Raw genomic sequence first — 15,101 nt, forward strand, 5'->3', positions numbered from 1 at the left:
GGCACCTAGGGCTCCTGCTCAGCTCCCATGCTGCTTGTCGCAGCTCTCAGGCCGCTATCGAGGCCGGTCTGCTGTCGGTACTGATCACCTGGCACCCAATGCCGACACACAGCCTGCTCCAGCTCGGGGGTCACGCCCGGGCACTCAGCCCAGCTCATCTCCAAATAAGCCAACAGCCACATCCTTCCGTCCATGAACTCGTGCACTGTTGTACATCCAGATGCTCTTAAATGCCACAACCTCACAGCGGTGAAGCTTAATTAATGCAGGTTAAAATGAGACTCTTATTTTGCATGAGAAAAACAATGAAAGGGGACTGAATGGATGGGTTGCCTCAGGGTATAGGAATCGCTTTCCCCAGCTTGTTTCTGCTCCTCCCTGCTTTCATTTACTCAGCTGCAAGGGTGGAACTACAGATTGCCGTGCAAGCAGCAGAACTGCCATGGAAAAATGATAAACCGCTCCAGCAAGGTCCCACCTGCACTCAGGCTGCAGCTATAGATTCTGCTGTACTCAGAACATACCAGCACAATTGTCAATTCTCACAGTCCCATCATCCATGTCACCACCCTGGGCAGGGGCTCAGAAGCTGGCCCAGGGACTCCCTGAGATCCTTCAACCCCAAGCCTGAACAGCAATCCAAAACTAATTTTAGGCAGGAAAACTATTACTCGGCTTTATTCACAGTGGAAAGAAAATAATCCTATTAATTCTTTAGCATGTATTGAAAATATGAACAAAGCTTTACTACAAAAGCACTTTAAACTCTGCTACATCATTGATTTTATGTTCATGACAGTAATGGTACATTATTTTCCTTCATTGTCATTATTTATTAGATTTGATAGCTGACAATTGTACCCTTGGCAGCACCACCAATAACACCTTCTGGCCAGAAACAGAGATAGTGCAATTCATGACAGAGTGATTTTTATTATCAGAATCCTCACAATCAAATACTCACATCTCTTAAGACTTTCCAAGCTATCATTCTAGTTTTAGTGCTCAACAGCGATCCAAATCAGAGATTTACAGCCCATCTTTCTCAGTCTCCACACCTGCTCCACAGCCTGCCTCCCAGAGCAGCAGATATTAAGCTGTATGTCACTCCAGTGATAGTAAGTGCCTATCTCTGCCTTTTGATTATTTCTTAACAGGCCAAATTTGTCATGTCACATCACCTCACCTGAATATAAACACCTACCAGGCCTCTCCAGGAGCTGTGCTATGGCTGTAACAGTTTACTATGACCTAATATTAATTAATGTTTTCTCTTTCCACGTCAGGAACAACTCAGTCACTGAAGCCTAACTCAGACCATTACATAAAATTTACAAAAGAAAAGACATCAGTATTCTAACCTAAGAATCCAATGGCAGCTCCATTATTCCTTACTATTCCAGCACTACTACATGGATGAAATGAGTTTCCAAGAGATCCTTTGCACCCTGCAGTCAGATCACCTCTTTGAAAGCAGCACAGGTAATTTCTTAGGCCAAGTCTATGACAAGAAGTGCCATTGGTTCCTGCCATAAATTGGCTTTATGGATTTCTTGGCTGCATTCGTGTGCTACAGCTGCCACAGGAAGGCTGAGGGATGACCTGATTTTTGCCTTGGAGACATGAAAATTACTATAAACGTTCAAGCCACCTCAAGGAATTTCACTGAATGAGTAATTCTGGCTGTAACAGTATAGAAAGCAGGTGGGAAAAGGGCCATTCCATCAATTTGCACTTGCTAACCTAGTTCAAAGCAGCAGATTTAAACTGCAAAGCCACAATCATTTTTCTGCTTTGAGAACCCCCCTGGATCCTTTCCACAATGCATTTACATAGCTCTAAAACTACCCTCCCTAAGTTTCCAGGCAAGCCTACTTTAGATTGTTTCCTGGACCTGGACATGTATTTCAGCTTCGTGTTTATCAATCCATCCACAGCCTTAGACACTTCAATCACCTCCTCACCTCCCTAGTTATGGAGCATTTCCCTGAGTTTGGCTGCTGTATCTTTGAGGAAATTCACTGCTGGATGAAAAACAGCAGCTGTCCAAACACTGTCTGACTTGCACAGCAAGGTCACCCTCCAGAACCACAGGATCTCTCTCCTGAGCTGGAGTAATCCTGATCCACAAGGATCATTGATCCAGCCCTTGGCCCTGCACAGACACCCAACAATCCCACCCTGGGCATCCCTGGGAGCATTGTCCAAACCCTCCTTGGGCTCTGGCAGCCTTGAGGCTGTGCCCATTTCCTGCCAGCACCCTCTGGGGGAGAACCTTTTCCTAAAATCCAACCTCAACATCCCCAACGCAGCTTCAAGCTGTTAGAGATGCTCTAACAAAGGGTTCCACAGATACTGGGGAGAATTTCGGGGGAAAAAAGAAAAATAGGAGAAGTAACATCTCTTCAACACTAAAGCTTTAAAGTCCAAGGTGATTCTAACCAGGCAGAAAGCTCCTCATTTGTCCACTGGCCATCTCCAAATTCACGTGCCAGACACCCGAGCTGGGATGTTGCCCGAGTGATGCAGACAGCTCCTGGCACACGAGGGGTTAACTCAGACACAGCAGCACTTGCCAGGTTAAATAGGATCCATTTAAGTGATTGCTGTCTGGGCATTCCAGTGCCATGCTTTTAGCATATTTCCTCTGGAGAGCACAGTTGCTGCGATACCAAAAAGCCAGGCGTCCTGGCTGCTGTCCTGAGCATGAGAAGCTCAAACAAAGATAAGGATCTCTCACACTCGAACCTGCTGCATCTGTGTAACCCAGCCCTGATGCCACAAACCCTGCCACAGAGACTGCCTGGCTGTGTCGCTCCTCCCTCTGGTTATGGCACTGGAGAAGGCAGCTGGAAATTATAGAGACAGTGGTAGAATTAATAAGGAATTTACTGAAAGGAACAACATCTGTGGTTTTAGTTTAATAGAAAATGTAAGCACTACCAAGTCGAGGTTTGGAGTTAAGTCATGCTGAGCATTGATTTGGTCTAAGCTATAAAGAGTTCCTCAATCCCTTTAAAACAATGAAAAAAAATTGAAAATGTAAGCTTCTCACAGACAAACACAAAGCAATCCACACAAAGCTATAGATTCAATTCCAGTGCTCCCCAGAGTCCCTTTGCTTGCCTGTACCTTTCTTTGGGATAAAAGGGGAAATTACCAAACAAAGTCACTGCCTCACCATTGGGTTTACATTCATTATCCAACTATGTAAACTAGTAAAGCTACAAAGGAAACACTGAAATTACATCTTTCACACCGATCAACCCTGTGGTTTCAGCTCTGGGTTCCTGAAGTGGTTAACTGAAGCTCATTTAAGCAGTAAGAAAGAAAAGTGAAAGAACAAGTCATTCTCTGGTTTAGAAATGCACCACTATCTTAACACCCTGTCATCTGTACCACTATGCAGGCTCCAAATAGATTAGTCAGGATCCTGAAATTGCATTAATGAGGCTGAATGTGCACATACTGATTAAGTAACACATCTGCTTCTACCCACTTAAGAAAAAAAATTATTAAATACTTCCAGAGGGCTTTGGAATTGCCAGCTGCCCACAATGGACTCACCAGCACCACTAAGAAAACCTGAATCCTCACCATTTCCACCTTGGAACTAAAATTTAAAACAAACTTTCTAAGAAATCAAAGATGCCTGGTAGCCAAAATACATCTAAGCAAGACATGACCTTATTTCTAACATGGATCACCAGATTTATGCTGCATTTATAACCTTAGCACAATTACAAGAGAAGCACAAACTAACTGCAAACAACTTCAGATCAAAACCTACTTAGGAAGCAGTTGAAAAGTCTCTCCTTACAAACACTAGGTTCAAATCACCCTCCTTTTCAGCCTCCATTGGTACAGAAATCACAAAAGTCAAACATCAAAAATCAGCAGCATCCCAACTTGTCCACATCTGGCACCATCTTTGCTCAGTTTCATGGTGTGAGGACAGACAGGCACACAAAAGAGAAGCTGAGCCACAGTTCTCCCTCAGTACAGGTGACTCAAAGTACAAACAGTGCTTGAAGGCAGTCAAGGACAAAAACTAATATAACAGAAGACAAATCTCTTACCCCCACAGACATCAGCATTATCAAAACTATTGAATACACCACTTGCTGTCTCAGAACAGAAAACTTTATCCAGTGTAGATTACTAAGCAATCACTTTGGATTTGTTCCACAACTGATAGAAAGCCGTGTGTATGAAGGTCACACAGAAAACCCCTCACATAAAAACTGACAATTGCAGAAAGGGATGTTTGAAATGCACTGTCAGCAAAGGGTCACACAGTTGAGATGCAACTGAGTTCTGAGATTTTTCTGGAGCTTATATTACCTTTTCTTCTAAGATTTGCTAAAAATATCAACACTACCACTCACCTTGCTCATTGGAAAGGACAAAACCAATCCCAGTGGTGACACAGTGAGAACAGAGTATTCCTGAAGTCTGGGGAGTTGTTCAACTGCCTGGAACTAATCCAAGCCTCTCTCATTAGCCAAAAAGAGTGTGGGATTTTTTAATTTCACTTATAACTGTAAGGCTGCAGTATGTTTGCAAGTGCATCCCTTAAATATTAGCAATGAATGACGTAACTGAGGTGGGGATACGAGGTTTCACAGCATGATCAAAGATACAAACCCATTCCTTCAGGTGGCAAAGTTAAAGCTAAGCCCATGGCTGCTCCAAGTGCTGGGAAAGAAGCACTTCTCCTAATTGGAAGCCAAGTCCTGTGAAGACACTTAGCCTGAGCACCGCTGTCACCTCCTGAAACCACAACTGCCCTTTGTTAGTGCTCAGTACAATGGAGAACACAGACACAGCAACCCAGCTCCCAAAGTGTTCCCTTCTCCCAAGAGCTGAGCAAAAGCAAATGCAATGTGCTGTCTGCTGCGCTGCCGAGCGCCCCTCTTAGGGAGCAGGACTCATTCGCCAATTTCAACAGAAATAAAAACAGTGGTGTGTATACACAGCAGCGCGAACCCTTGTATCAGCATCACTGCCTGCTGCTTTCCGCTAATCCCCCAAAGCAAACGGCGGAGAAGGCCCGGCACACTCCCTGAAACTCCAAAGCCTCGCTGCACGTTTGCTCCACCAACATCAGCTGATGCACAGCAGGTCTCCTTCTGTGCCCCGGGGAAAGGAGTTCTCCTCACAGTCAATGGTGCAAGGCTTTCCTCTTGATCTGCAAGCCTCCTGCGCTTGCTCAGAAGCAGCTGATATTTAACCATGCAGCTTTTGCAGAGAACAGCAGTGAAGCATATAATTTAAAGCCAGAATAAGACATTCCAGGAACTTCAGACACAATTATCAAACCTAGTTTTTAGTTTGCCCTGCAAGTACAGTTAATATCACACACTTGAATCTTCTCATTTACCTACACGCTCGAGTCTGACATCTTCAGCGTTAAAAAGAAATAGCTTTCATTTGCATATGAGCCACACAAACAGCAAAACGTGCTGCATCTCACCAACTGCTTCACACTGGAGGTCTACAGACAACAAGAGCAGATCACAGAATGGTTTGGTTTGGAAAGGACCTTTAAGATCATCCAGTTCCACCCCCTGCCATGGGCAGGGACTATCTCACTGCGCCAGTTGCTCCAAGCCCTGTCCAGTCCGGCCTTGGGCACTGCCAGGGATCCGGGGCAGCCACAGCTGCTCTGGGCACCTGTGCCAGGGCCTGCCCAGCCTCAGTGTGTTACCTCTGAGGCAGGTTAACAGCTCAGGGCACGATCAGCAGAAAAGGGCATTAAGAGACTCGTTCCCAGCACGCTGCCCTGGCTGTGACAGGAAACCATCCTCACCCAAGTCCGTGCTCACTGTGTTCGTGCAAGCTCAGAATCCACCTGGATACACTCACCAGCTCTGTGGGCAGATTCCCCACCCTGGATTTAATCCCCCAGCAAACCAACACAACCAGCACACTGCCATGCTCAGCTGTGCTCAGCCAGCAATCTGAAACAAGATGGCTCTTGGGAGAATCAGACTGAGCTGTGCAATTACACAGTTTGAGCCACAGTTCCAACATGCAAACATAACAAAAGCACAAAGAGGCCAGTTGCTACTTTGGTTTCTGGATGCAATTGTTTCATGTGATATCTAGGGGTTTCTTCAGCTTTGGCCGGTGATGCCTGAAGAGCTGAACTACGCCACCATTCCTCTGATGTATTGAAATAATGTAACAAGCACCCAGAGACTGCCACAATGGTCTGGGCTGGAAGGGACCTTAAAGCCCATCCCATCCCACCCCTGCCATGGCAGGGACACCTGCCACTGTCCCAGGCTGCTCCAAGCCCTGTCCAAGCCGGCCTGGAACAGCTGTATTTCCCTAGAGAGAACAATGCTTTGGCAGCACATGCATTGTGCAGTAACTTGTCTCAGCCTTCAGTAGCAGCACAAGTGCTCAGACACAACTGCTGCCTCAACTCAGACCCAGTACAACTCCTGCTGTAACACTGCTCTCAACAGACTCGGTGCCAGCATCCAAGGGCTGCAAAGCTGGAGCTACAACAATCAGATGCCTCCAAGGCTCAGGTACTTCAGGAGTTTTAGCTGCACCCTGAATTACTTTCTTTTCAGCAAACAGTACTTTTTAAAGTGACCAGAAGGAAAAAAATAAAGCAAGGTTTGTACCTTCTCCCATTTTCTCCCACCCACACACTTGCCAGTGTATCTTTGCACTGCCTTGAGCAAGTTATTTCCAATGTACAATCTCATTTCTCCTAAGACTTCAAGTACTACTTCACAATCACTTAATAATCATCATTTCAAAATTAAAATTTACACTTACAACATGCTTTTAAAAAATTTACTTTTAACAGAAAAACTACAATAAAGATCACAAAATGCTCTGGAACACAGCAATTCATACCTACATGATGGCTGGTATGGTATTCTTACCAATTAAAGCAATAATTTCCCCCTAAATAAATAAATAAAAGCTATTTGAGATGCTCAACACCTGCTGCATCAGCATGTTAGTACTAATATATTAATATTTTATAGAGTATTAATAATGTGTACATCATCTTGGCTAAAGTGTTTTAAAGTCTTTTTATGAAGCATTAAAAATTAGATTTTTCACCATCTTTCCTTGGTTTTCCATCTTGCTAAAGTTTACAAAAATATAGTGTAGTCTGAGCCTGGATGGTGAGAAACTGGAACTGACACATTCAGCTATCACCACACCTTGGAACCTCAGGATATTTGCAGTACCCCAAAGACCACTGAAGGCAATCCATATTTTCTCTCCCTGTTTCTAAGCACACATCATCCTTGGTACAAGGAATGTTTAATGTTGACCAAGCAGTGGTGCAGTGAACTACAGAACATGGGAAGGCAGATTTGACTATGGTAAAGCCTGTGTAACAGACTAATAATATTAATTACACTGTCATTAAACTAATAGAACAGTCTAATTTACTCTAAAACTGATTGGCTGCTTAACATTTATAGAACTTTATACAAAAAATACAGAATAAATGCTGTTCCACTGTTGGCTCTGCAACTGTGAGACATGCAAGAACCTGAGAGCAGCCTACTTCTATTTCAGCACCTTTATCCACTGAGGAAAAACTAATGAACATTATCACCCAGAACTGTTTTATCCAGTATCACATGTAACTTAGAATAACACAAGGCAAGAAATCTCTGTGCAAAAAAAGTAAGGACAAATCAATTCAGGACCCAGGTGAGCACTTACTCCCTTCATATTAGACAGCACTCTTGCACTTGAATATAAACAACTGCTGCTGAAGGGAGAATTTGAATTTCAGGTTATTTCAACAGTCTTTGGTCCAGCAAGCACGCCCAGACACCCCTATGGGCTCCTAATGTAAAAAGGAAGAGGGTTCACACTGCCAATAAAACCTGAAGTTTTATTGAGTGGCACTGGAAAGACAGTGCCACTCTACATAGGAAAGAAAACTCCAGGAATCAGTAATAGGAACTTCACTGAAAGTCCCAAATTGCTTAAAATTCCAAGCATGTTCTTCTCCAGAGCTGTCATCCCTCTCTTGAGCAGGAGAGCATTAAATGAGCAGTTCAAGGAGCACATGTAGGCTGGAGCTGGTGTTTAAAGCAGCCTGCACTTAACAAGACTACTCTCTTCTCTTTACAGGGTACAGCTCTCCTTGCAGTGGAAGGAGCTCTTCCAGGAAGTCACTCGGTATTTTCTCACAGCAGCCACATGCCAACCACACCACAAGTCCTGTCAGTGAACCTCAAGCACCCTGAGGTTAAAAGATTTTGTGATTTGGGGAGTTATCAGCACAACACTAAGCTCTTTGCAGCAAAATTGGAAGGCAACCACCACAAGCCAAATGTCTGTTGCTCCTACATGCAACACATGGCACTGCCACACGGATTTACAGGCTGCTATCAGTGAGAAAGAGTTAGCTACAGGAGGTTTACAAAAAAATACAGCCTGGTGGAGCTGTAATCCAAAGGGGCGAGGAGTTGTTGTTTACCTCTAACTCTGTAACTATTCCATGTTGAAATATTTAAGAGCTAGCTGAAGAGCCCTCAGAAGACATACAATACACTCATTTTCTAGATAAATCGTTCCCAGCTATCAGAGCTGCTGCTCTCATGACTCAGTGTCCAATAAAAGTTAGACAGCAAATTATCTGTGAAGGTTTTACTCATCCTCTCAGCTCTTGAAACATGTTTTTAGACTGCTATTTTGGTTTTCAAGTCTTTGTGATTGACAAACGAGCTGAGGCACAGTTAGGTAACAGAAATCATTAATACATGAAAAGACTATCACGTGCTAAGGAGATAACTACATCCAGCGCTCCACATCCTCCTCCCACTTCCACACCAGCCTGGCACCTCACTGGAGCCCGAGCATCTTATTCACAAACACATTTATACCTCAGAAACATGTATTAATTACCACTGGAAAAACACTCTGCTGCAGGCATCATCCATCCCAGGGAAATGCAAACAGCAGCAGCACGGAGAAGGGGACAGTGCCTGCCACCAGGGGTACTAATAAGCTTTAAACTCCTCAGGAGAGGAAAGAAAAGGCAAAGCACCCTCAGGAGGGGACAGCCCCACACCATAACCTCAGTAGTGACTGGTAAAGCAGAGAATGTGCACAAACCTCCAGCACACACTTGGTGTGAGTTGGGGAGTGCTCTGCAGTAAGTGACAGGCACTGCCAGCCTCCCCACACAGCACACCAACCCCAAAATGTTAGCTGCAAGAACCAGCATCTGTCTGCTCGAGCTCCTCTGCTCCAGAGGCACACAAATAAATCTTTCAGGCAACAACCTCAATAGCAGCTTTTCCATCGGGACTTTTGGATTACATATCACTCAAAGAGCAGCTAGGCCACCAACACAAGTGGGTTTTAGGCAGCTCTGTCTCAGCTGCTGTACATCACACTCTGCTACCTTGAATCCCTTCCAAAACAGCGACAGGATACTCCAGTTGGAAAAGCACACGATGTGAAGCTCAGCAAGTTATCGAGCAAAATAAGCCATAAATTTCTCCACAAAATACACATTCCTAGCCAATACCGTTTGCTCTTTTTAACTCCAGCGACAGTAAAGAAAAAATATCTGCAGACTTCCCTACGCTGGTGATTTCTTTCCTTTATTTTGTGCATCCTAAGCAGTTCAAGCCTCTGTAGTGCTCCTGCGGGGATAGACGCACATAAATCTAAGCTTAGAGGGCTGTTATCTCCATCTTGCCTCCCGACCTGTTTTCACACTACGGCACAGACCGACACCGCTCTGTAAGCCAGCTGCACGTCTTGTTTACCCGCTTCACACCACCAAACCACAGCTCCACACTGTCTCCATCACATGCTGCAGGGAGCGCCGGAGAAAATTTCATTTTCCCGAACCCTTCTGCCGGCAAAGCGAGCATCACCCTTCCCACTGCACCCCAGCCCGAAGGAACACGCTGCTCTCCCACACAGCAGCAGTGCACGAGTAGCAGAACAACTTCTAAACCCCACAAATCCCAACAGAGGGAACAGCCGGGGCACGCAGCGCCGAGGAAATGATGGGGACCAAGCGGGAACACCTCCGGCTCCCTGAAAACGAGGGGTGGAGGAAGGAAGGGCAGGCAGCCCGGAGAGGAGAGGCGGCTGCTCCCCACGACCCGCGGGCTGGGGGGCACGGGGGGTGCAGTGCAAGGGGCTGGGGGAGATGGAGGGAAGTGGGGAGCAGCACCATGGGCTTGGGAGATGAGGGGGAGCAGGGCCATGGAGGAGGCGGAGCGGCGGGGACAGGGCTATACACGAGGTGGCAATGGTGGGGGGGAAGAAGGGGAGCGCGGAGGGAAGGGTAAGAAACAGAGCCGTGGGCTGGGGGAGGATGGATAAACAGAGCCGTGGTCTTGGGGAGGGCTGAGAGGGGATGGATAAACAGAGCCGTGGTCTTGGAGAAGGGACGGGGGGGGGTGGATAAACAGAGCCATGCGCTGGGGGAGGCTTGAGACGGAGAACAGGACTGGCAGACGTTTGGTGCGGGGGAGCAGAGCAGCGGGCTGGGGGAGGCTTTCGGGGCGCAGGGCCATGGCCAGGGGAGGCTTTGGGGAGCACAGCACCATGGCCTGGGGAGGCTTTGGGGAGCACAGCACCATGGGCTGGGGAGGCATTGGGGGAGCACAGCACCATGGGCTGGGGAGGCTTTGGGGAGCACAGCACCATGGCCTGGGGAGGATTTGGGGGAGCACAGCACCATGGCCTGGGGAGGCTTTGGGGAGCACAGCACCATGGGCTGGGGAGGCTTTGGGGGAGCACAGCACCATGGCCTGGGGAGGCTTTGGGGAGCACAGCACCATGGGCTGGGGAGGCTTTGGGGAGCACAGCACCATGGCCTGGGGAGGCTTTGGGGAGCACAGCACCATGGCCTGGGGAGGCTTTGGGGGAGCACAGCACCATGGGCTGGGGAGGCTTTGGGGAGCACAGCACCATGGCCTGGGGAGGCTTTGGGGGAGCAAGCCATTGGCTGGGGAGGCTTTGGGGAGCACAGTACCATGGGCTGGGGAGGCTTTGGGGAGCACAGCACCATGGGCTGGGGAGGATTTAGGGGAGCACAGCACCATGGGCTGGGGAGGCTTTGGGGAGCACAGCACCATGGGCTGGGGAGGATTTAGGGGAGCACAGCACCATGGGCTGGGGAGGCTTTGGGGAGCACAGCACCATGGGCTGGGGAGGATTTGGGGGAGCACAGCACCATGGGCTGGGGAGGATTTGGGGGAGCACAGCACCATGGGCTGGGGAGGTTTTGAGGGATGCAGGGCCAGGGGTTGGGGGAGGTTTTGGGGCACCCCTCGCCGCTCGCTGCTCTCCCGGCCGTGCCGTCTCACCTTCGATGGCGATGACATGCTCGCGGATCTGGTTCTGCAGCACGGGCTCCTCCACCCGCTCCAGCAGCTCGTAGATGGAGTAGATGTTGGGGTGCACCGACTCGAAGCGCTGGATCTCAGCCCGGATGGCTGCCGAGTTCGCCAGCTGCTGCTGGTAGTTCATGGCGCGGCCGCTCCGCTCCGGCCCCTTCGCGCCGAGACCCCCGGGCGGCGGCGGGGGCGAGCCCGTGCCGCCGCCGCCGCCTCACTCACCGGACACCCCCCCGCGCCCCGTGCCGGGCCGGCAGCAGCGCCTTGGCCTCGCAGCGCGCTGTCACTTCACGACGGCGGCGGCGGGGCGGGGCAGGGCCGCCCCCGGCCCCATGGAGGGAGGGAGGAAAGACCCGCTCCCGGTCGCGGTCCTGCTCCGCCGGTCGCGGTCCCGCCGCCTCCTCAGCCCCTCACGGCTCCCGGTCCTGCCGCCGCCCCCGGCGCGCGCGCCCCCCCCCCAGCCAATGGCCGGGCCCCCCCCGGCAGGCGCGCGCCCCCGCGGCAGCCAATGGTCGGGGCCCCGCCGCGGCCTCGCGCCCTCCCGCGCGCTCGCCCCGCGTCCTTCCCCGCTTAGCCCCGCTTCACGCTGGCGCAGGCCACGCCTCCTCCCGGCGACGTCACCGCGCAGGCCCCGCACTGCCCCACCCTCGGGCACGCTGGGAAATGTAGTCCGGGAGGGAGGCGCTGAGGGAGGGTCGGGCTGGTACCGCTCCCGTCCTCTCAGGGACGCCGGACCCGGCCCGGTCCCGCCCTCAGGAACGGCCGACAGCGCTCACCCCGCAGGAAGGTATGGGGCCCCTCACCGTGAGTCCGGCCCCCGCAGCCGCTGGAGCCCTGAAAGTGATGAAAGTAGGAGTTAGTGCCCAGTCCGCCATTCACGCCGGGAATGGCAGCCCCAGCCCTGGAGGGGCTCCAGGCCAGGTTGGACACTGGGGCTTGGAGCAGCCTGGGATAGTGGAAGCTGTCCCTGGAACGGCAGGGATGGAATGGGATGATCCTTAAGGTTCCTTCCAGCTGAAACTGCCCTATAATTCTATGGCTTGTCACAAATATTTGTCTCGTGGAGTAATGAAGCACTGTTGGCATGACACAAACAGGGTTATTTGCAATATTGCCAGCTGTGCTCTGTCAGCCCCTGACCTCAATTAATCCATTTTTGGGATCGATACTCTATGGATCTAAGCTCCAAAGCTGTGAAACGTGGAGCAAACTTTGCTGTAGGAAACAGCATAAGGACAACTTGGTATAGGATAGCCCCAGGAAAACTGTATCCATCCATTCTAGTGACATATACCACAGGAAGGAAAAGAGTTATTTCGATAACTTCCCCCCCAAAATATCTTTATTTGGGCATAGAGCTCTGGCCTGGGGTGGAATGAGGTGAGCTTTATGTCCCTTCCAAGCCAAACTGCTCCTGATGTGATGGTTTGCACCAAAAAAGAAAGAACTATAGAGGTGCCAAATCAAGCTGTGATATGGGATTGAGTCTTTGGATGCTGCTGGGACTGGAGCTTCCTCAGCAGTGGTCGATGTCTGCTGCAGGAGTTGTCTTCTGCTCATCTGAACAGTTCAGGGGCATTCTGCCATAGATGCCTGTGTCTTCTTTCCTCCTCCTTCTCAGCAGAATTTGGTATCATTTTTATCACCTTTCTTGTTTTTATTTTCTAATCCTAGGAGGAAATTCTTGAGTGGATAAAGAAATAAATTTAAAACTTAGGAAGAATATAGCCCCCTTTCCACTGGTGAGTGCCACTCAGGGCATTAATGATGCTGATGAAAACTTGTGCAACATAAGAGGATTTTTGCTTTCATTTGCCTTAAACTGTTTGAATAAGCTAAATGTATGTAGAAATCTGGATGAAAGCTGCAATTCTCCCCTTTTCCTCCCTCTAGCCTGATCTGGAGCAGAGGCACTACCTCACATTGTGTCTCAGAAAATGCCAAAACAAGCAGCAGAGCCAAGAGTCAGGCAACAGCCTCTACTGTATGTGGGGCTGATTGTTTCCACTGCTGCCATATGCTTTGTGTTCTTCCAGCTCTAAAATTCATGGAAAACAACTCCCAGAGTAGTCTCAGCTGTAAATGAATGCAGCTACTGCACACAAATAACTGAAGCATTAAAACCCTGTGTTAATAGAAAGCCTTTTTGTGATATTTTCATCTCTAGTCCTCCCATGAAGCCTTGGCTACCCTGATTTTTTTACTACATAATAGCTTTTGTGTAAGCTTTGTAAAATCACAGCAAAATATAAGCTACTATTGCAGCTTACATAGATTTCTTGTGGAAGAAGGCTTTAACAATAAATATTTTGCTTTTGCTTGCAGCTGAGGTTGGCCTGAAATGCTGCTGGTGGTGCACAGGGAGATGCTGGATGCCTCTCTTTGCTCTCAGAGGTCTGGCTTCCAAAGTGTTCCACCAACCTTTAGTGTGAGCTGGCAGAGAGTGACTGGGGCAGCTCTGCTGAGAGCAGTGAGGAATTCAGGTTTGTTTTTCTTTGCTCTAGCGTGGGCACTTCACAGCTTTTTGGGGTCTGGCTTTGTGGAAGGCAAGGTGAGCGTGCTCCTCTGGGGAGGTGATGAAGCTCAGCCAGTCTCACAGGTATGGAGGGGCTGCAAGTGCAGCAGGCAGAGTGCTCCCAGTGTGGGTCACCCTGCTGGCACTGGCTTTCCTTGCTGAGGGTGAAAGCTTGCCGGGGTGAGGCTTCCCACCGCTCTCCCACGCAGCTGGTTGTGTGCTGGAACAAAGTTCCATCTGTGCTGGCTTCCTCCTCCTCCTCCTCCCCATCTGGCACATCCACTCAGTGCCCTGCCTACAGAGAGCCAGCCTGGATGGGTTCCTTCTGCTCCTGGTGCCTCATTCCTGGAGGTACCAGGAGCTGGAAAGCAGCACTGAATCACTGCCCCAAACACTTCCACCTCCCATCACATGGCAGGGCTTATCCTCTTCCTGCTGTGCCCACCAAACCAAACCCTACAGAGAGTGGGGGAAAGAATTTTGGGAGTCACAATTGATGCACTTGGACTCAAGGCACGGGGACAATGACATTTTGCTTTCTAACTGAGCCTGACATGTGCACCTTAATGGAAACATCACAAAAGTTCCACAGAGATGTTGCAGCCAGGGTTCATGAGCCATTAAGGTGATGTTTCAGCACAGATCTTGGAAATTGAGAACTCCGGTGGAATTTCATTTCAACCCTGCCCGCACCTTCCCCTAATGCTTTGTTGGGATGTGGAGGAGCTTTCCTGGCTGCTGAAATGGGAATTAGGCAGCACTAGCTTGCAGTTACTAATCCAGTAGCTGAAATGTTGATTGGAGGGGAAAAAAAAATGTCTGAAAGGTGTTCAAGCATCCTATCCTGATCTGTGCCTGAATTTAACATAAATTAAACATCACAGACAGCTTGGCACAGGGACTGCATTGTGGGCCTAACAGGAAAGGGATTAACTGAAAAAGCTGAGAGCATAAGGACTCCTGCACCATCCAGGGGATGTTATAAGAGAAATCTCAGCTGATGGTTGTCAGCAGCATTTCACATGCCTGGGACTCTTTCTGTGTCTGCTTGTCACTGACATCTTTTCATAAAAATCTTTTCTTTAAGATTTTTCTCCCTTCTGAGAAGCTGTGGCCTCAGCAACAAAACGTGAAACAGTGGTTATCTGCTGCTGTGGAATGCAGCAGGTGCATCTGTGATTGGTCTCCTGTGGATGTTTGGATTTACTGACCACTCACAGCAG

General features: G+C 49.0%; 1 protein-coding gene across 2 annotated transcripts in view; it reads right to left on the reverse strand.

Moving 5' to 3' along the window:
• Nucleotides 1–11,593, reverse strand: part of AGAP1 (ArfGAP with GTPase domain, ankyrin repeat and PH domain 1) — a 321,583-nt gene extending 309,990 nt beyond the window's left edge. For both annotated transcript variants that reach the window (XM_058809286.1, XM_058809285.1), the window contains exon 1: nt 11,334–11,593. In XM_058809286.1, the coding sequence (XP_058665269.1) occupies nt 11,334–11,496 (163 nt within the window). In that variant the 5' untranslated portion in view covers nt 11,497–11,593. The remainder of the gene's footprint in view (nt 1–11,333) is intronic.
• Nucleotides 11,594–15,101: the final 3,508 nt, after the last annotated feature.

Source organism: Ammospiza caudacuta, chromosome 8 (genome assembly GCF_027887145.1).
Source record: "Ammospiza caudacuta isolate bAmmCau1 chromosome 8, bAmmCau1.pri, whole genome shotgun sequence".
Lineage (NCBI taxonomy): Eukaryota > Metazoa > Chordata > Aves > Passeriformes > Passerellidae > Ammospiza > Ammospiza caudacuta.